The sequence below is a fragment of the Ylistrum balloti genome, unplaced genomic scaffold (genome assembly GCF_031769215.1).
Source record: "Ylistrum balloti isolate Yb309-2 unplaced genomic scaffold, AGI_CSIRO_Ybal_v1 Utg369730, whole genome shotgun sequence".
Lineage (NCBI taxonomy): Eukaryota > Metazoa > Mollusca > Bivalvia > Pectinida > Pectinidae > Ylistrum > Ylistrum balloti.
In genome coordinates, this window is record NW_026781945.1 from 692299 (window position 1) to 716638 (window position 24340).

The 24340-nt window shown below is 33.9% G+C and overlaps 1 protein-coding gene across 2 annotated transcripts; it reads left to right on the plus strand.

Annotated features, from left to right (window-relative positions):
* The first annotated feature begins 285 nt into the window (after positions 1 to 285).
* LOC132565655 (protein lin-9 homolog) lies at positions 286 to 24013 on the plus strand. 2 transcript variants are annotated; one of them, XM_060230349.1, is made up of 16 exons: positions 286 to 307; positions 900 to 938; positions 1263 to 1303; positions 2042 to 2161; positions 4084 to 4214; positions 10579 to 10704; positions 11136 to 11293; positions 12374 to 12507; positions 12875 to 12994; positions 13448 to 13549; positions 16807 to 16887; positions 18333 to 18458; positions 19045 to 19143; positions 21059 to 21139; positions 21626 to 21720; positions 21981 to 24013. In XM_060230349.1, the coding sequence occupies exons 1-16, from the start codon at positions 286 to 288 to the stop codon at positions 22081 to 22083; spliced, it is 1578 nt and encodes a 525-aa protein (XP_060086332.1). In that variant the 3' UTR covers positions 22084 to 24013. The 2 variants fall into 2 exon arrangements, with proteins under 2 accessions (XP_060086332.1, XP_060086333.1); XM_060230350.1 differs by having other exon boundaries at positions 903 to 938.
* The last annotated feature ends 327 nt before the right edge of the window (positions 24014 to 24340 follow it).

Sequence of the window (24340 nt, forward strand, 5' to 3'; positions counted from 1 at the left end):
CTTGTGAACGTATCAAGCTCACAACATGCATCCAGTATGTTTTTTACCTCAATATCTAATGAAATAGTTTTTTGTCAAGAAAATCGATAATTGCTTGTCTTTTTATGAATACAACTTCGTGGTTAAAAAGTAAGACAGTATGAGAACATGAAAACATGAATGATAATGATTGATAACGCGATTTTTTAGACGCCGTACAGGCATCTTTAATGTTGCAAAACCACATTACGAGTTGTCGCTCTTCGTTCATGACGTTCCGGTGTTTGAAATAGAGGCGCGACGAACATGGCGGACGACACACTTGAAAGTAACCACGCTTCTCAACATTTGTATCGTTTGCATGCTTTAATACCATATCTCTAACTTTATCCTCAAATGTTAATGATTACTTTTATTGTTATTCATATCTATGTAGCCATTTATCGTCGGCGATTAGGGTTTAATTGTTATTAGGCAGGGAAATGATATTTGGAAGTGGGAGGGTCGGGGGGATGATTGTTTTCATTTGGGTTTGGGCCAAAACCGATTTCATTGTCTTAGGTTTTTAGCATGTAAATGTGTGAAAATGCTTATTCTGAAACATCCTCAACCTATACACGCATATATAATTTGTGCTGACTTGTTTGCCATTTCATTAACTATACTCTGGCTTAATACAACCTATCAACTGAAATCGATGCATGGAGATGATCTCGTTGGAAGGTCAACACGTGAATTAGTCTACAGTATGGGTGATACCACACGCACCTTCATCAGATTAATAAATTAAGTAATACGTTTTCATATCTCTACGTATTATAATATATACGAACGATCCAGTGGTTATCTCGATTATAATAGTAAGCTTTATAATGGGAATGACTAATTATATAGCTAAAACGGACATACCTCTGTTTCAGTAGGCTCATCAGCTGAGGTTTTGGTCAGCCTGAAAGAAGGTAAGCATAAAGGGTTTCACTTGAATTTAAGATCATTGTTTAAGATGTAGGAAATGCAGAATATTCATTGTTTAAATTATACTGTGAACAATATTTCCAACAACAACGATTCTAACCAGTATTGTTATATCCTGTGTCCTTGGTTCATATACCCGCCTTTGAACCTCGCTTACTTTTCTAAACTTTCAAGATTTATGGCAAATAAATATCAATGGTGTTCATTCATAATTATATTATTGATTCTAACACCAGCTGTGACCATGTTAAGCTAGTAATACTGTAGCTATTATTGATCCTGCAACAAAATTAAATATTCCTTTGCAGGGAAGGGAACATCTTACAGATCACCACCTCGAAGCCGAAATGTAAGTATGCTGTACATGTGTATCATGTATGTATGATAAAGAATGTATATATACATGTAAACTAGGAATTTGGTAGATTATGTTTACAATGTTTACATGGCCACACAGACTCAGCATATCAAATAACAGACATTAAGGAAAGACAGAAACTGCAATAAAAATGAACATTTTATATCATTTACAAATTCAGCATATTAACATCAGTTCTAAAGATTAATGACATTGAAAATCTGAGAAAGTAAGACAGCTTACTAATAATATGTTTTCAGGGAAAATTTAGCAAATGATTTTGGTGAAAATTGCAATAGAATCTCATATGTTTTACAATAATTTTATGTATGTACCTGACATGTTGTTTTATTAATTATTGTAAATGTAGCTACATACATGTATAGGGTGTACAGGGATATTATAAATATATGGCATTGACAACTGACATCCAGTTAATATAGCCATAGCATTGTCTGTGTTTGATATCAACAGGATAAAATTAATGCTTTTCTCCTGTTATCTGTAACTTTTATTGCTGGAAAACATTGATAAACAAAATGAAATTGTTTTAGGGTTTCTATTTGTAAATTAGTGTATAAAAGTATGATAAATGTTTTATCATTTTTTCTGTACTGAATCCTTATACATATATATTTTGAAAGTGACATCCTAGAACACATGGGAATAGAAACACTGATATGAAATTGTTATCATAGATGTAATGTAAAATTGTTTCCTTTGTTTTAGCCACCAAGAATAAGAAAAAAGAACCAAAAATTTTATAACGATGACGAGGATACATCTTACTCACCATCAAAGTCCCCTCGCAGGACGAGCAGAGCACCCTCCTCACTTAGAAGCAGAAATGTGAGAACCATGATAATTATTATCTTGATAACTTTGTCTACATGTTTTTGTATAAAAAGGTTTTTCCCCATATAAAACTAGAGAATTTGCAGTCTGAATTATACAACAAATAACATTAAAACATAATACTAGTACATAGTATACAGGTGTGTGTTGTATACAGGTGTATGCAGTATATAGTATACAGGTGTAGTATGTGTATGCTGTAATACTATTACAGCATACACATACTACAAACACTTATTCACACATACTACATACACCTGTTTACACATACTACATACACCTGTTTACACATACTACAAACACTTGTTCACACATATGACATACATTTGTTTACACACACTACAAACATCTGTTAACACATACTACAAACACCTGTTTACACATACTACATACACCTGTTTACACATACTACATACACCTGTTTACAAATACTACATACACCTGTTTACACATACTACAAACACTTGTTTACACACACTACATACACCTGTTTACACATACTACATACACCTGTTAACACATACTACAAAGATCTGTTTACACATACTACAAAGACCTGTTTACACATACTACATACACCTGTTTACTACATACACCTGTTTACAAATACTACATACACCTGTTTACACATACTACATACACCTGTTTACACATACTACAAACACCTGTTTACACATACTACAAACACCTGTTTACACACACTACATACACCTGTTTACACATACTACAAACACCTGTTTACACATACTACAAACACCTGTTTACACATACTACAAACACCTTTTTACACATACTACAAACTCATGTTTACACATACTACATACACCTGTTTACTACATACACCTGTTTACACATACTACAAACACTTGTTTACACATACTACATACACCTGTTTACACATACTACAAACACCTGTTTACACACACTACAAACATCTGTTAACACATACTACAAACACCTGTTTACACATACTACATACACCTGTTTACACATACTACATACACCTGTTTACAAATACTACATACACCTGTTTACACATACTACATACACCTGTTTACACATACTACAAACACATGTTTACACATACTACAAACACCTGTTTACACACACTACATACACCTGTTTACACATACTACAAACACCTGTTTACACATACTACATACACCTGTTTACACATACTACAAACATCTGTTTACATATACTACATACACCTGTTTACACATACTACATACACCTGTTTATACATACTACAAACACCTGTTTACAACATTCCTGTTTACACATACTACAACACCTGTTTACACATACACATACACCTGTTTACACATACTACAAACACCTTTTTACACATACTACAAACTCATGTTTACACATACTACATACACCTGTTTACTACGTACACCTGTTTACTACATACACCTGTTTATACATACTACAAACACCTGTTTACACATACTACAAACACCTGTTTACACATACTACAAACATCAGTTAACACATACTACATACACCTGTTTACATCTACTACATACACCTGTTTACACATACTACATACACCTGTATACTACTTACCACAGTATACTTCATACATTAATTAGCCTAACCTCTGCATGATATGATATTGCTATATTTTGCATTGATATCACTCAGTTTTCCACTCACTTATAATCAGATAAACTCTACATGAAAAGAATTGGATTACCCGTGGTTCTTGAGACAGTAACAACAGAATTTTACGGAGAATGGGCCCTAATATACCATTGCTTTTCAAATTTCTGAGTGTTAAGATTGTGATACCTGGAAAGAAGCAAACATTAAGTGATATGAAATTAACATGTACATTTCCTTATATATTGGAAAACAATAGATTACATTTAAGTATGTTATGTTACAATTTCTTTCTTGTTTTCATTCAGACAAAGATTCTCCTAAGTTCCTCTGATAAGAAGTCTGCTCAAGCTATTGGAGTTCGCCTCAGAAATCTCCTCAAGCTTCCAAAGGCTCACAAATGGGTTTGTTACGAATGGTTCTACTCTAACTTGGATATGTAAGTTTCCCGGATCATGGGCCTCTTTAGGTTGTTTACAAAGTTAAACCTATTCTATTTTCACTTTCTGTAATGTTGCTTCCTTGGTTTTAAACATGAATTTTCACATATTCATTGATGTTGCTTCCCTTTTTATAGTGTATTTATTAAATCACGACAGTGGGTCTACTGGTTGTATCTAAGTTGAATATATATCGTTTTCTCATTATTGATTGAAGCACTAGTGCCAGTGTCACAGTCTCTGCAGTTTTTCTCACTTGCATTGGATATTGTTTATTTTTTTTTGTTTTTTTCATTCTATAAGGTCTTAGCCATAAATTGATGAGCACCAGTTGTCAGTGGGATTAGCCATTCCTTCATGCTTGACTGTTGATTTTCCAATTAATTGATGAACTCTAGTTATTGGATCATGGTATTGTCATTCCTTTATTGGTTAAATGTTAATTGGTTAAATATTAAATTTTTCTTTAAATGACACAAGTTGTTGACCTGATTATGTTATTGTCATTCCTGTATTGGTTAAATATTAAATTTTTCAATAAATGACACCAGTTGTTGACCTGATTATGGTAATGTCATTCCTTAATTGGTTAAATGTTAAATTTTTCAATAAATGACACCAGTTGTTGACCTGATATGATATTGTCATTCCTGTATTGGTTAAATATTAATTTTTTCATTAAATGACACAAGTTGTTGACCTGATTATGATATTGTCATTCCTTTATGGGTTAAGTATTGACTTTCTCGTTAAATGACACCAGTTGTTGACCTGATTATGATATTGTCATTCCTTTATGGGTTAAGTATTGACTTTCTCGTTAAATGACACCAGTTGTTGACCTGATTATGATATTGTCATTCCTTTATTGGTTAAATGTTAAATTTTTCATTAAATGACACCAGTTGTTGACCTGATATGATATTGTCATTCTGTTATAGGTTAAGTATTGACTTTCTCGTTAAATGACACCAGTTGTTGACCTGATATGATATTGTCATTCCTGTATTGGTTTACCGTTGACTTCCTCCTGGATTCATTCCCTCTTTGATCGGATATTGACTCTTTCATAATTTGACTTCAGTTTTCCACCTGATATTTAGATGCTGGATACTAGAATCTCATAGATAGGGCTCAGGTGAGTTGACAACCTGACTTTTCCCGACAAAAAAATCCCCCAACAACACACGTCTTCTTCCGCTGATGTTAATATGTGCTTTTTTAACATATCGCTTTATGAGAATACTTTCTGCACATTATCTTATGAAGAAATGATAAGATTTTTAGGAAATTTGCTTTGTAGGCTTATTACCTTCATTCCTTGTTCAGGTTCGATTATTGATTTCATGAGACTGCTGTGATTTGATCAGCACTTGAACTGAATGCTTTCTGCATGCTATCTTTTGAAGGAACAAACAAATTTTGATGAGACTTGCTTGGTAAATTAATTACATAATCTCCTTACTCAAGTTAGATCAACCGTATACTCTTTGCATATTTAATGATGGTGCTCTTACCTGATTGCCTGATTTCTTGAAACAGTCTGGAGGATCGCTTTCCGCACTTCTATCTAAAAAAACGATCAAATTTTCTATGAGACTTGCTGATCAGACTTAGTACCTTAAGCACTCTCTTAAGTTTGATTATTGGCTAATTCCGTGAATATCCAAAGAGGCAGCTGTTACCTGAATGGCTAATTGCTTTGCACAGGATATCATCTGAAGTAATAATAAGAGTCCATTAAAAGACTAAAACATATCTCTTACTGATTCAGAAATATAGATGCCACAAAAACACAGTAACTTTCTTGCAATTTTACATATCTGACTATTAAATGCTGTATTGTATTATATTAATATGTATATGGTTAAGCCATACTTTAGCATTAATCCAGCATCACTGAAATTAAGTGACAAATATTCTCTCATTACCATTGGGCTAAAGAAAGGAAGGTGAAAGTATGATAAACTGATATTCAGAGTATTATGCTACTAAATTGTTATTATATTGAACACTTCCAACAGAACTTTGAATTTAACATAAACAATAAATGGTTTCAGTCCTTTAGTGTTCCGTGTTACGGACTTTAAATGTATATATTTTACAAATGAACGTGAGTGGGAGATATTGAAGACTAGATCCTTGTTATACATTGAAAAGACATTTTCCTAGTAATTTCCAGTTAGAGGAAAGATTATTTTTTGTTTTTGATTTGCTATGTTGTATGAATCAGACATGGCCACCAGTAAATACTACATTGTATGAATCAGACATGGCCACTAGTAAATACTACATTGTATGAATCAGACATGGCCACTAGTAAATACTACATTGGATATGAATCAGACATGGCCACCAGTAAATACTACATTGTATGAATCAGACATGGCCACTAGTAAATACTACATTGTATGAATCAGACATGGCCACCAGTTAATACTACATTGTATGAATCAGACAAGGCCACTAGCAAATACTACATTGTATGAATTAGACATGGCCACTAGTAAATACTACATTGGATATGAATCAGACATGGCCACCAGTAAATATTACATTGTATGAATCAGACATGGCCACCAGTTAATACTACATTGGATATGAATCAGACATTGTCACTAGTTAATACTACATTGTATGAATCAGACATTGTCACTAGTTAATACTACATTGTATGAATCAGACAAGGCCACCAGTAAATACTACATTGTATGGATCAGACATGGCCACTAGTAAATACTACATTGTATGAATCAGACATTGCCACTAGTAAATACTACATTGTATGAATCAGACATGGCCACCAGTAAATACTACATTGTATGAATCAGACATGGCCACAAGTTAATACTACATTGTATGAATCAGACATGGCCACTAGTAAATACTACATTGGATATGAATCAGACATCGCCACCAGTTAATACTACATTGTATGAATCAGACAAGGCCACTAGTAAATACTACATTGTATGAACCAGACATGGCCACCAGTAAATATTACATTGTATGAATCAGACATGGCCACTAGTTAAAACTACATTGTATGAATCAGACATTGTCACTAGACAATACTACATTGTATGAATCAGACATGGCCACTAGTAAATACTACATTGTATGAATCAGACATGGCCACCAGTTAATACTACATTGTATGAATCAGACATGGCCACTAGTAAATACTACATTGTATGAATCAGACATGGCCACCAGTTAATACTACATTGTATGAATCTGACATGGCCACTAATAAACACTACATTGGATATGAATCAGACATGGCCACTAGTAAATACTACATTGGATATGAATCAGACAAGGCCACCAGTAAATACTACACTGGATATGAATCAGACATGGCCACTAGTAAATACTACATTGGATATGAATCAGACATGGCCACCAGTAAATACTACATTGGATATGAATCAGACAAGGCCACCAGTAAATACTACATTGTATGAATCAGACATTGCCACTAATAAATACTACATTGGATATGAATCAGACATGGCCACCAGTAAATACTACATTGGATATGGATCAGACATGGCCACCAGTAAATACTACATTGGATATGAATCAGACATGGCCACCAGTAAATACTACATTGGATATGAATCAAACAATGCCACTAGTAAATACTACATTGTATGAATCAGACATGACCACCAGTTAATACTACATTGTATGAATCAGACATAGCCACCAGTAAATACTACATTGTATGAATCAGACATGGCCACTAGTAAATATTACATTGTATGAATCAGACATTGCCACCAGTAAATACTACATTGGATATGAATCAGACATGGCCATCAGTAAATATTACATTGTATGAATCAGACATGGCCACCAGTAAATACTACATTGGATATGAATCAGACATGGCCACCAGTAAATACTACATTGGATATGAATCAAACAATGCCACTAGTAAATACTACATTGTATGAATCAGACATGACCACCAGTTAATACTACATTGTATGAATCAGACATGGCCACCAGTAAATACTACATTGTATGAATCAGACATGGCCACTAGTAAATATTACATTGTATGAATCAGACATGGCCACCAGTAAATACTACATTGGATATGAATCAGACATGGCCACCAGTAAATACTACATTGTATGAATCAGACATGGCCACTAATAAATACTACATTGGATATGAATCAGACATGGCCACTAGTAAATATTACATTGGATATGAATCAGACATGGCCACCAGTAAATACTACATTGGATATGAATCAAACAATGCCACTAGTAAATACTACATTGTATGAATCAGACATGGCCACCAGTTAATACTACATTGTATGAATCAGACATGGCCACTAGTAAATATTACATTGTATGAATCAGACATGGCCACTAGTAAATATTACATTGTATGAATCAGACATGGCCACCAGTAAATACTACATTGGATATGAATCAGACATGGCCACCAGTAAATACTACATTGGATATGAATCAGACATGGCCACTAGTAAATACTACATTGGATATGAATCAGACATGGCCACCAGTAAATATTACATTGGATATGAATCAGACATGGCCACTAGTAAATACTACATTGTATGAATCAGACAAGGCCACTAGTAAATACTACATTGGATATGAATCAGAAATGGCCACCAGTAAATACTACATTGGATATGAATCAGACATGGCCACCAGTAAATACTACATTGGATATGAATCAGACATGGCCACTAGTAAATACTACATTGGATATGAATCAGACATGGCCACCAGTAAATATTACATTGGATATGAATCAGACATGGCCACTAGTAAATACTACATTGGATATGAATCAGACAAGGCCACTAGTAAATACTACATTGGATATGAATCAGAAATGGCCACCAGTAAATACTACATTGTATAAATCAGACATGGCCACTAATAAATACTACATTGGATATGAATCAGACATGGCCACCAGTAAATACTACATTGGATATGAATCAGACATTGTCACTAGACAATACTACATTGTATGAATCAGACATGGCCACCAGTAAATACTACATTGGATATGAATCAGACATGGCCACCAGTTAATACTACATTGTATGAATCTGACAAAGCCACTAGTAAATACTACATTGTATGAACCAGACATGGCCACTAGTAAATATTACATTGTATGAATCAGACATAGCCACCAGTTAATACTACATTGTATGAATCAGACATGGCCACCAGTAAATACTACATTGTATGAATCAGACATGGCCACTAGTAAATATTACATTGTATGAATCAGACATGGCCACCAGTAAATACTACATTGTATGAATCAGACATGGCCACTAATAAATACTACATTGGATATGAATCAGACATGGCCACTAATAAATACTACATTGGATATGAATCAGACATGGCCACCAGTAAATACTACACTGGATATGAATCAGACATGGCCACCAGTAAATACTACATTGGATATGAATCAGACATGGCCACCAGTAAATACTACATTGGATATGAATCAAACAAGGCCACTAGTAAATACTACATTGTATGAATCAGACATGGCCACCAGTTAATACTACATTGTATGAATCAGACAAGGCCACCAGTAAATACTACATTGGATGTGAATCAGCCAAGGCCACTAGTAAATACTACATTGGATATGAATCAGACATGGCCACCAGTAAATACTACATTGGATATGAATCAGCCAAGGCCACTAGTAAATACTACATTGGATATGAATCAGACAAGGCCACCAGTAAATACTACATTGGATATGAATCAGACATGGCCACCTGTAAATACTACATTGGATATGAATCAAACAAGGCCACTAGTAAATACTACATTGTATGAATCAGACATGGCCACCAGTTAATACTACATTGTATGAATCAGACAAGGCCACCAGTAAATACTACATTGGATGTAAATCAGCCAAGGCCACTAGTAAATACTACATTGGATATGAATCAGACATGGCCACCAGTAAATACTACATTGGATATGAATCAGCCAAGGCCACTAGTAAATACTACATTGGATATGAATCAGACAAGGCCACCAGTAAATACTACATTGGATATGAATCAGACATGGCCACCTGTAAATACTACATTGGATATGAATCAAACAAGGCCACTAGTAAATACTACATTGTATGAATCAGACATGGCCACCAGTTAATACTACATTGTATGAATCAGACAAGGCCACCAGTAAATACTACATTGGATATGAATCAGCCAAGGCCACAAGTAAATACTACATTGGATATGAATCAGACATGGCCACCAGTAAATACTACATTGGATATGAATCAGAAATGACCATTATTGTGTTTTTACAGACCATTATTTCTGGGTGAGAATGACTTCTGTATCTGTGTCAAAGAAACGTTCCCACAGCTGAAAACAAAGAAGATCAGACGTGTGGAGTGGAACAAGATTCGTAGATTGATGGGGAAGCCAAGAAGGTGTCCTTTATAAATCATTCACGTTTTATCTACCATGTAGCGATACTATTAATATCATTATTTAGTTTGATAATAGATATCAAATAAAAAGTTAATTGTTGCATTATGTTTGAAATGTAAGTACAAGTTTATAATTTTTATATAATGTATAAACAAGAAAACATTCTGAAGGTGATCATTTGCTCTGGTATGTGTCCGTATTTCTCTTTCAAACACGCACTCATAATTGTATTTCAAAATTAGTTGTTCTAATGAAGTAACATTTTATTGTAACCCTAGAAAAGGTGAAAATATCAAAGTTTTAATTTTGCACATATCTATATCATATTTTTGTGCTCAACAAGATTTACCTTCTTTTGAATTTTTTATTAGAAGTTTATTGAATGCTGTTTGCACTAGATGATTTTATTTCATGTTAATGTGTCTGCTAGATGTTCACCAGCATTCTTTGCGGAGGAAAGGGCAGCACTGGAGCAGAGGAGAAACAAAATCAGACTTCTACAACAGCGTAAGCTATCTGAGTTGAACAGCTTTAAGGATCTTCCAGATGAGATCCCTACACATCTTGTCATAGGAACCAAAGTAACAGGTATGTGTAGGGGAATCCTTGTCTTTTGTTTTATGTTCAGAAAAATTGGTACAAGCAAAGCGGACATAAATTAAAACGATAGAAATTTATAATAATATTGCAAGTCTTAGTAACTTAGATAAAATTGTCAGTTACATAGACCAAACATGTTAAATCTTCTATCTTGTTCTTAATTGATCTAAAATATAAAGAAAAAATAAATATTTAATAACAAACTCTGAACACATATACTGCATGAAGTCACTGGAATATTTGAAATGGTATACAGAAGGACTAGCAGGTTAGAAAAAAATTTCAAGGATTGTTCAAATCCCTGCTTTGGATGATCAAACTAATAGGAATAAGTCTTTTGCTAAGATGTTTGGTTCCCTCATTTGATGTAAATTCATATGGACTCCTCTGTCTGATCATGTTTCTAAGTACTCCAGATTCATCCCATAATAACACTTTCACACTCTCTCCATCTGGTAAATCAGAGTGATAAACAGAGGTTGAATTAATTTTTTTACTAATTGTTGTTAAAGAAATAAAAATTATGGTTTCATGGTTATATCATCATCCCTATTGCTTTATTGTTGTGTGTTACAAAAGTCAAAATCCCATTTATTTTTGTTGTTTTTTTCTATTTAAACATTGAATGTTACTGTGTGTTCTCTCTTTAGAAAATGTCATATTGGTTGTCTGATAATAGGACATTTTTGTGCATTTGATTCTGATTATCCCAGTGTCTGCCACATGTCTGCTGCGTTATTACCATATTACCTCTGTAATTTAATAATTTTGTAATATTAGACATAATTCAACATACAATAATGGAAACATCGCAATGTACAATTCGACCTGATAATGGAAACCTCGCATTAAGGGGGTCGTTCTGTCAGTGTGAAAATTTGCAGCATGTTAGATGATAATATCTAATGGCATACCCTCATATCATCAATGTAAAGAACATGAGAAGTAGGAAAATACTGAGATGCTCATCAATTCATAACTTCATAGGTTGATATACTGGTAGGTTGTTTTATGTCTACAATCGTCCATGATCATTACTACATACATATAAATATTTGATGTTATCAGCACGACTAAGGAGGCCTCAGGATGGCTTGTTTACTGGTACAGTGGATGCCTTAGATACAGTAAACAACAGCTATCGTGTGACGTTTGACAGACCTGGTCTTGGCGTTCACTCAATACCAGACTATGAAGTGCTTGTAAGAAGACTTTACAGTTTAATACAATATTTGAAAAAAAAAATAGAAATGAATTTGATGGAGAAGCTCATAATTTTTTTAATAAAGTAATGAAATAATGAAGTATTGTTGGTATTGATGTCAAATTAAAAAAAATAATGATATAAAGTATAAATAAATGTATCATAGGTTACTTCTGTAAAATAAAGTAAAGATATTGATTCCAAATTAAGGCAAGTGGTGTTGTTGATGATACCTTCAGAGGCAGAAATTACAATTGAAATGTAGGTTAGTTTTCAGATTAGCCAAAATTTATTTCTTGGCTTTAGATATATGTCAGAGTGCTATTTGTTGATGTGTTAAATATTGATTTTGTCCTTTCCTACAGAGTAATGAAGACATTGAGACTATCCCTCTCACAGCCTTCCAACAGAAACATCGGCCCAGACAAGCCATCTTCTCACCCCCCAGATTTGTACCCAGTCTAGGTTCACCTAATCCTCACCTTGTAAGTAATTAACATATCTAACATTTATATGTAAGGTTCTCCTGACTCTGTCGTGTATATCAGAATACCATAAGTGGTCATTGATTTCAATGTGGACCCTGAAATTTTCCCTTGTATGTTCTTCTGACATATGTGATTTCCTTTATCAAAACCTTTTGCATGGATTAGTATAGCATACTCTAGGCCTGAGGGTAGGGCCAAACAGCTGAAGACTGGATGATAAAGTTTAATGTATTTCAACAAAATCTGTAAATTTTCATCCAGACTTGGAAATGAACTGTCAATATTGAGGAAGGGTTGTTGATACAGAGAGGCAAAGTCTAGAATGGGAAAATAATTGTAATATTTGATAAAAATTTATAGTGTAAGGTTTGCTGAAATATCCATGAAAGTGGGTAGGACCCTTTTTTAACTGAGACAAGATGTTGTAATTTTCTTTTGATGCTTTCACAGGACAATGATCCATTGTTGAGTGGGTCACCATTCAAAGGTCGATTGATGAGTCTGGAAGGAGGAACATATGGTGGCTTCCCCATCAAATTCTTAGTTCAAGTTGTAAGTATTGCTCAAACATTGATTGTTCTTGCATCATGATTTGGATGGAAATTCAAGTATAAATGCTGCTAAGAATTTAGAAAGTGTGAAAAATGACAGGTAGTTTTAGGGATGTTCCATAATTGCCATATTTAAATTTAAAAGGGAGTTGCTCAAGAAGTTTTATGAATTAGATCAGAATTACCATGCTACATGCTTTTAATCTTCCTTCAAACAGGTTTAGATTCACAACACCTTTTCAACGTTTTCTCTATAAACATTTGCTGATATATATATTTCTGGAAATTAGAGAGGTATGTCTACCAGTGGTCCAGATCACTCAGCTTAAAGCATGTTATTCCAACCTCCTGAGTTGATAAATTCATTTGAATAAACTAAGAATTAAATGTTTTTTGGAGGAAAGCATTGGGGCAGTATAACTAAAGTTTGAATGGGGGATGTTGGTGGAAAGGAGAGGTGATTCGTGGAACTGTGTTAAGGTTGTTTTGATACTGTGGATTCTTATAGTCATCACTGGATTTATGACCTGGAATGGTATAATTTCTCACACAGTACTCATTTACCATAGCGAAAGGGATAGGACATGTTTTGAAATTATTTCAATAAGTAATTAAAGCTGTTATTTTGCAAAATATAGTATATAAGATATAAAGTATATAAGATCAACAAATTAAAGAAAAAATGTAAATATCTCTTTGAATAAAATCTTTTATTTGTGAGAATTCTGAACTTTTTTTTGCCTCTTGTCTGTTTGAAAGAATATGGTAGGCCTATCTTTAAGTGTCCGAGTTTCCTTCCATTGTCCATCCATTCGATGTTTTATACGTATGTGATTGTCCCACAAGGTCTTTATTGTGTCTTGTCTGAAATTTTTTCATAGTTTTCAGTCTTCTACGAAAAACTGTCAGTATTGCTGAGATAATCATATCATAATTGAAAAGGCAACAGATTTCAGATGATGTTTTAAACAGGATGTGTGTGTTTTAGTTTCATTTTCAGTGGTTAATCCATGAACTCAGTCTTCGAGAGCTAGTTTCTTACACAATGTATCAACTAGATTAGTACATGGAAAGTTTTAATAAAATGATACTTAACTAGTCTAGAGTTAGCCTGGTACAGTGACATGGTAGCAATCTTTGTTGCTAATCCAGGACAAGGAACAACCAAGAATGTGAAAGATATGTTTGTTTTAATAGATTAAATGGGGTCATCAGACTATCTCTATGTGAACAAAGTGGTGTGTAAATTTTGCATATGCTAATAAAAGTTAGTAATCATTTCAAGATTACCAACAGTTCTAATTGTACACCATCACCAGCTAAAACTTGTGTAATATTTACTATGAGTAGGTCATCACTTTAACACATACACTGATATGTTCAGTGCCCAAATACACTTTGAATTGATGGGATGTTGTTTGTAACAAAAACAATTATTCATATGACCAATCGAGTAATGATCGAAAATTGTTCTGTTGTCACTAACCATTCATAATACAGTGAAACCTCGCTATTAAGACCACTTTGGGGACTGGACAAAAGTGGTCTTAATAGTGAGGTGGATCAGATTGACCACAAAGAACCGTAACTCTGTTTAAAATAAAGACTATATATATCATTTAGTAATGTACATGTGTATTATTCAACAATAATAACAAAACTTATGTAAAATGTTGAATTTTATGAAATGCATGTAAAAAAGACAAAATTGCTGAATTGACAGAAGAATAATGATGTTTTCAACGCTTCATTTTTCACTTAAATTTGCAAACACATAATCTTTATCAGTGTATCACTCAGTACAACACATTTTTTTTTTACTTAAAAAAAAAAGAGTCCAGTGCACAATATTGCGAAGAGCTACGGATCTGGACAGCCTCCCCTTTCATACGTCCTTTTATAGCAATACCTCGTTTCGTTTCCGTGGTTTCGTCTTTGCTTGATAAAGTTCATCGGAGGTTTGTGACAGAGAAAATGTGTCATAAAAAAAATGGAACATAAACATACACATTTTTTTATTGTTCAAACGATATCGAGAGTGCAACATTGCTACAAAAACAGTTAAAAACCCTCAACAACGTGTGCGCGTGCAAGCCAAGGAATATCGGCCGAAACAACTACATAATTCACTTTTGGGTATGCAGGGCTTCTAAGGTGTTTATATACCTACCGATCTATCAATATATAATTAACAAACAACAGATCGCTATTAAAATGTGTCTAGCACGCGGTTTCGGACGGGTAGGCCAAGTTAATCCGATAACAATGTTTACTTCGTTTAACGCCACCTGGTGACAGGGTCGGTAACCCGTGACGTAAACAATGGTCGTGAATGACACACGTTGTTGGGACTGTAGGAAGTGGTCGTAATACGGAATAGAGGGGTGGTCGTAATACTGAAGCGACCAATACAAAGATATATAGTGGAAAAAAACGGAACTGAAAAAAAGTGCCCGTAATAGCGGGGTGGTCGTAATTTTGAGGTGGTCGTTAGGTGAGGTTTCACTGTAAGTGATCATAGATCTTGAAATCTCCACCAATTCCCATGAGCGCTAGAAAATATGTAGCTGTTTTATGAGAGTCCACTACTGTAGTCCTGTGCTCATAGTGTGTTAAAGGTCTGCTTTAATATTGAACTTCATTATTGAGAGGAAGGTAGATAAAGTGAGTTAGAATATATGTTCTGAAAACAATTGTTTAATATATGTAAGGCATTAGAGCAATTACACAGTGCATGACTCATGGGAGGTTTCACATCTAAGGGGTGGAAGTTAAGTTTCTGGGTTGTTCCATAGTGCATCACTCATTAGAGGACAGAAGGGTATTAAAGGACTGTTTCATGGTGCATCATACCTTAGGTGTGGAAGGTAGTTTAAGGGCTGTTCCAAGATACTTGAAGGGGGGGAGTGAAGTGAACCATGACAGGATTACTTGAGATCACATGTCATAAGTTCTAATTACCTTACACTTAACATTGTCTAGGTATTTTAACACCTGTTGTTACCTTGTAGGTATGAACTTTACACTTTGTCCAGGAAATGGTGACCTATTTAGAGTACATATATCACACTTTGTCTATTTATATGGGTTATTTGACCTTAAATACATGACTGAATTTGTAGGTAAAGTACCTGATAGTTACTGTATATGGTATAACAGATCAGTTGTACATGAATAGTACTTTTTAATGCTGAGTGCAGTGTTTCTCTCTGTTTTGAACAAGGTTTTAACTATCTCTATATTCCATTTCTATTACAGACAAAATTATCCAAGATTCTCATGATCAAGAAAGACTGGGTCAAACAGTTAAAAACAATGAACACAGAGGCTGAAAAGATGGTAAGAGTATGAAGTATTGATATACTGGACACATCTGACAGGAAATTTAAACAAAAAGTGTTGACTTTTGTTCAGATTTTTTACCTTTTGGTGCACAGTTACCTAGAACAAGTTTTTAAACAAATGAAATGGTTGTTTATCATAGGATATATCGAAAAGATCTTTTCTTTCTCATCCTTTATTTGCATTTTGTTACAACTAGTTTGAGTTTAATTATATGTAGGTACAACATGGCTACAAGGTGAAGATTTCACTTACTTAAAACTGTATGTCATCACATTTAAGGCAGCTGAACAAAATAATTTTTTTCCTGGCTGAGAATAAGATTTGTTCTGTGATTGCTACATTTTTTCAGTGACTTTACTCATGTAGTATTTTGTGTATGAACTTGTGTTATATGTATATATTGATGTTATGGAATGATATGTCATTATGAAAATGGTTGATTAATAACTTGATAATCCTGTTTTCCTCAGTTTCAACTAAAAATCAATCATGTAGTTTGTTTATTTCTGAAATTTGTTACAAGCCACTGGCTAGGTGAAAGGTGAGTGCGCTACCACTGCACCACCTGACCACTATTTGATCCCTGGTTGTGCCCTTTTGATTTGAGGACTGATCAGAAAAACAAAATGGCTGACAGGCAGTCATCTTAGATTTTGACTTTGAATGTTTTTATCGCTATTTTTGAAGAAGTAAAGAATGGATCTCTCCCAAACTTATGTACCTTCCCTTTGGTCCCTAGTGTCCTTTGGTTTTGGGACTGATTAGAAAAAACAAAATGACTTCCAGCTGACCATCTTGGATTTGGCAGTTAAAGCTTATTATACCCTGAATAAAGTTCAGGGGGGTATATTGGAATCACCCTGTCAACCTTGGCATACTACATCCTTATGATATAAAGTTGTGTTCTTTAGCTTTTCGTATTATTTCTACAACATTTGGTAGAATATTACCCCTTTTTCTAGATATTCTGTATGGAATATTGTCAAGTGTATCTGATAAAGTACTGAAGTGCTATTTCTCGAACTTTGCTTGCTACATTCCTATGATATATAAGTTGTGACCTTTCACTTTTTCATTTAAACTTGATCAAATATTACAGCTAATTGTGGCCTATAATTTGACATATTAGGTGATCCAAAACTGTTGCCATGGAAACACTTTGGAGGCTTCTGATTGCTTAAGATTAAGATATTGTCTGATTAAGTTGAAAATTGGTATGAAAAGGTTTAGGGGAATGACAAATACAATGATACAATTTTTGTAAATAAAAAAAATGTTTCGGTTTGGAGATACCAGGTGGTTCAAATAATTTTTCATAATTTTAAAAGGTCATGATATGGCCAATATGAGGTTTACCTGACAAAATTCAGGGAGTTTTCAATGGTCCTTTATGTAACATTTCAAGAGCAATATTATAACTCCAGCTGTTTTATTGGCAGAAGTCCTTCCTAGAACCTATATCTCCGGAGTTCCAGAGGAAGTACGCCAATGCTGTATTACAGCTAGAGGATCTCAACAGAGAGCTGAACGAGTGTCTGATAGGGGTACAGCAATACTGTCAGGAGGTAAAATCACAGTGGTTTTATAATAGCACATTGTGAGTGAAGTATTACATTTTACAGGAAGCTGAGATCACTGATATCATGCCAGGGGAGGACGCATGATGGTCAGTAAAGTAGCCACCAGCTGCCACAAGGGCACCTCATCTGAAAATGATCCTGGTCATAAACCCAGATAACAAATTTTACCAACAGTATTTACAGGATCTGACCTGATGAGGGAGCTGGTATGGGTTAACATATGAATGTGGCATGCTTATGTAGACAGTTTTCCTCTTGATATTGTGATATGACAGTTTTCTGGGTATTTTGTCTATGACTAGGGCATAAAGGTATCCATTTTATCTATAGGAACATGGCCTTGGTCATATCCACATAAACTATGGTTAGGCTAAATGTTAATGGATAAATGGATTTAGATATCTCAAAATTGACCTACCTAAATCTAGTAATAATGAAAAAAGAACCGTTTTCGGAATGAAATAGTAAAAAACATGATAACATTTTTGTGTGTGTGTGTAATGTATATGCAATATACTATAGTATGAAAATTTGATATAACAATATTGATATGCTTTTTTATGAATTGTAGATTGCTCCAGAACAGGGCCTAACTCCCTTGGACCAACCATCAGAGATCAGGACCAAGTGTGATGATGAAGCAGAGGAAATGGTTTCCAGAATAAGTGGGGTAGGTTTAGAATTACAAATCATTTCAATTAGAGATCAGAAACATGATGTAGATTTTATATTGACTTTGACATCCATGAAGGATAAGACAAATAGAAAAAGTACAAGGTTCTATGACGACATGTATAAACTGTACAGGTATCATATTAGGAATGGTGTAAGAAGTGGTCAAAGAGCATATTAAACCAATGCCAGTACATTTTATATTGTATAAATAATTTAATGAAATTTAGGTCTATGTCAAAGCCACTGTTACATTTTTAGCCCACCATCCAATAGATGGTGGGTTATTCAAATCGCCCTGCGTCCGTGGTCCGTCCGTCCGTCCGTCCATAAACAATTCTTGTTACCGCTATTTCTGGAAAAGCACTGGATGGATCTTTCTCAAATTTCATATACAGGTTCCCCTTGGTCCCTAGTTGTGCATTATACCTTTTTTGGACTGATTCGCATTCAAGATGGCCAACAGGTGGCCATCTTGGATTTTGGAAGTAAAAGTTTGTTACCGCTATTTCTGGAAAAGTACAGGATGGATCTTTCTCAAATTTCATATACAGGTTCCCCTTGGTCCCTAGTTGTGCATTGTACCTTTTTTGGACTGATTCGAATTCAAGATGGCCGACAGATGGCCATCTTGGATTTTGGAAGTAAAAGTTTGTTACCGTTATTTCTGAGAAAGGACTGGATGGATCTTCCTCAAATTTCATATGCAGTTTCCACTTGGTCCCTAGTTGTGCATTGTACCTTTTTTGGACTGCTTCGAATTCAAGATGGCCGACAGGTGGCCATCTTGGATTTTGGATGTAAAAGTTTGTTACTGCTATTTCTTGGAAAGTACTGGATAGATCTTTCTCAAATTCCATATGCAGTTTCCCCTTGGTCCCTAGTTGTGCATTGTACCTTTTTTGGACTGATTCAAATTCAAGATGACCGACAGGTGGCCATCTTGGATTTTGGATGTAAAAGTTTGTTACTGCTATTTCTTGGAAAGTACTGGATGGATCTTTCTCAAATTTCATATGCAGGTTCCCCTTGGTCCCTAGTTGTGCATTGTACCTTTTTTGGACTGATTCGAATTCAAGATGGCCGACAGGCAGCCATCTTGGATTTTGGAAGTAAAAGTTTGTTACTGCTCTTTCTTGGAAAGTACTGGATGGATCTTTCTCAAATTTAGTCCCTAGTTGTGCATTGTACCTTTTTTTGACTGATTCAAATTCAAGATGGCAGACAGGTGATTCCAAATTTCATATGCAGGTTATCTTTGGTTCCAAGTTATGCATTATACCTTTTTGGACTGATCCGAAATCAAGATGGCTGACAGGCAGCCATCTTGGATTTTGAGAGTAAAATCTTGTTACTGCTATATCTGAGGAAGTACTGGATGGATCCTTCTGATATTTCATAGATATTGGTTTCCCTTGGTCCCTAGTTGTGCATTGTACCTTTTTTGGACTGATTTGAAATCAAGGTGGCCCACAGGCAGCCATCTTGGATGTCGACAGTGGTACAGCACAAGCATATTGTCCATTATCCACCTGTAACTGACTGCTATCTAATAATACTTTGGGATCTTTTTCAAATGATATTTGCTAATAGGTACTTAATAAAAATATCTTGTGCCATCATTGAGTACATTCAATGAAGACCAGTTCATGAACATTTACAACACCTGTAACCAACAAAAAAAATAAACAAATCTTCAAGAACTGAAAACAAATCCTCAAATGGTGGGCGCCAAGATCCCTCTGGGATCTCGTTAGGTTTCATATTGATGCAAGTAATAGTCACATGATTAGGCAGAATTCAAACTTACATCTTTTGAACAAAATTGTACAAGGATACATGAAAATTGCTTATATCTTAAACACAGAACAAAACATTTAGAGGGAAATCACTATGTTGACTTTACATTACAGACCATGTTCCACAACCGAAAGAAGAATCCTAAAGTGATGGACCTCATAGCTGGTTTAACTTCTCTAATGTTACAAGTACGGGTGAGTCTCATCACAACACCAAAACATTGCAAACTCAAAGTGGGATGCAAAAGTTTTCCTGTAAAATTTGTAGTGAGCTGGTATATTATGGAGATATTGACATCCAGATGATAATATAGTCTGGATAGTAGTCATAGCTTCCAGCTTAATGGTAGCTTTTTTACGGTCTTTGTCTTTGTTATTGATGATTTAGTATTAATAACCGATTTTCAAAATAAAATGATTTAAAAGTTTGAAAGCACAAGCAAAAATAATGTTTTTATATTAAAAATAAACATTTAAAAGTTCCATTAATTACTGTAATACATTAACATGAATATTTACAGAGTAACAATATTCTGATAGCATTCAGGAATTAACATGCATGTTTACATTTTCAAAATTAAAATACTATTAAACAGTTAACTGCCATCTTAACATACCAGGATTGGAATTTATGTGGAATTAAATGATATATGGAGTTCGTAAAACTTTATATTTTTGCAGACGTTTTCAGAAACAGAGTTGAACTCTTTTGAATTCAAGTCATTACAAGACACGTTACAAGATGTTAAGAGTCGATTGGATGGGAATAGCTTGAAGTAAGTTTATCAACATGAATTTCAGGATCATTATGTTATTGTGTATGAGTAAAATAAATTTGCAAAAATTTGTTATTATATTAATATATGGTTAAACAATGTTTCATTGGATAATTGAGTTTAACAGCAGTTTTGTCAAAAGTTTAGGTGAAATGAACTATATCTCAAAACTCTACCCAGAAAAAATTATGAAACTATCATATACATGTTCTCAAAATTCCTTCACCTTACACTCATGATTACTATTTTTATCTCCTCAGTGCCTTCAAGAATAACGTAGACATCCACATTAATCACATTCAGAGTGGACTCAGCCAGATGGGAAATCTTCATGCCTTTTCTGCTACTTCATTCAATGTCTGATGTTCCCTGTTACTGAACTGGACCATGACAATTATGGCCACGTAGTAACTGATTTAACTGATTCAGATTTGACTAGGGCCATAGCAACTGTTGCCATGTCGTTGCTGATTACGACTCAAATGGGACTGTAGCAACTGTCGCCATGTAAAATCTGTTGGTTTTGGCATTTGTGTTCTGAATTATGGAAGATCAAATGTAAACATATATACACTAATCAATTATCTTAAAATCTGAAAAATGTCTATAAGACTTAATAAATCATCAATGTTTAAAGTACATAATCAGTTCAGCTTTGATATTAGGACCCATGGTGTCTAATAAATTTTTCAGTCCTTATGTAATATTAGTTCTTCATTGGTCATTGATACTGATGGATTCTTTTTTGTCCTATTGATTCTAATAGTTGCTATTCTTCATGACTGGGGAACATTATGAAAACACAGACATGGAAGTTTTATCTAAAAACATTGTGCAATATAATGAAAATGTCAGAAGGAAATGATAGACATGTTTAAAGATACATGTTGTTTTACATATTATGTAATAAATCAGAATTAGATATATTCCAGAGTGAATATGTTATTAATGATTGATAAATGTGGACATGGCAAAAATAAATATCAATTAAGTTTAAAGTAGAAGAGGATGCTTTATGTCCTGCACAATATATTTAAATTGAAATGTGACAAGAACATTACTCTGTTTTGTAGAAAACAAGTTGTAGGAGAATATCTCCCAGCCTTAACCCCCACTTACTTTCCATGCTATTTTGGTATAAAATACTGCATTAGTTCTATATTTCTGACATCGTATATTTCAACAATAGCCTTATCTATACAACAGTTAGATATATATGTAATTTTATTAGTGGATCAGGTCCATTTTGGGATTTTTTTTTATGATTTAGTCCTTGCTATAATTATAATGTTAAGTGTTGTTAAGTCTTATCACTAGAATTGTTCATCAAACTTTCTGTATAACATATTTTGACACTATGTAGTGAGAAAGGTGAGCTGATGATTGTTATTGTTACTTATCAAAGTGGAATATTTGTACCACTTTTATCAGCAATTCATCAATATTCATAAATATTTGATGAAATCTCCCATAATTTCAATAAGAAATTAATGTGTATGATATCAACCTGGTATTTACCATCGATGTTTATGGTTTCAAAATATAAATGGAAAAAAAATCTAGCAGCATATTTAATTTGTAATCACTTTCCTTTAAATGATATTGAGTGAGGTAAATTTCTTGAAACCAGACTCTATTTATGTACTAATGAAAACTTTCCAGTTCATAAAAATTACAATAAGTACAAAGGTTTTGAAATTATTGATTTGAACCTATATGAATTCCCCTATCAGGTCTACTGTCATTTCATTATGTCAGTATTTCATTTACTACGAGTAATACCAGTATGCAGGAGAGATCTGTTTTATCAAAAATGGCTACCATTCACTGTGAATTCATTGTTATCATTTTGGTTTTTTTTTTCAATTTTGAACTGAGACTGATGTTTTCCCAAAGTTGTATAATTTAAAATGTTTTATAATGGCTTATAAAACAATGCATATTAACAAAATTTCATTGAACCTTGCTAACCCTAGAAGCATTTAGGATTGTCCAACAATTTATACTTTAGATGGACAAATTAACTTTTTTTTGACATATCTTGTAGGTTTGTTTACAGTTCTACTTTGCAGGTAACCAATGTAGCTATATCATGTAGAACTGAATCCATGCATGTATTTGCTTCATTAAGAGAGGAACGGTGGCAGGGTTGAGGATGGAATGGAGTTAGTACCACATAAACTTGTTTGCTCAAACAAAATAAGTTATCAATTTTCTCATAAATTTTTATTAATGAATTTCTCTATACAATTTTCTTGTTCACATTCATCTGAAATAAACTGATTTTAATGAATATGTTGTATTATGTGTGTAATTTGTACAATATTGCCTTATATACTACAAAGGCATGTTTGGGCCCAAATTTTATGTTTTTTTACAGTATTGCTTAATCATGTACACTTGAATATGTGGATTATAACACTCAAGAAATCCACTTATACTACATACATCTTTATTTATGTCAAGTTTTTAATTTATTGATTTGTGGACATATATAATTGGTTCATAAGGAGTCCCCCAGAAATGAACAATTAGAATCTTCTGTTTGAAAAGGTCCGGAAACATTTCTGCTTAAAATGTAAACATAGACCACACAAAAGGCACCAATTTTACTTCAAAG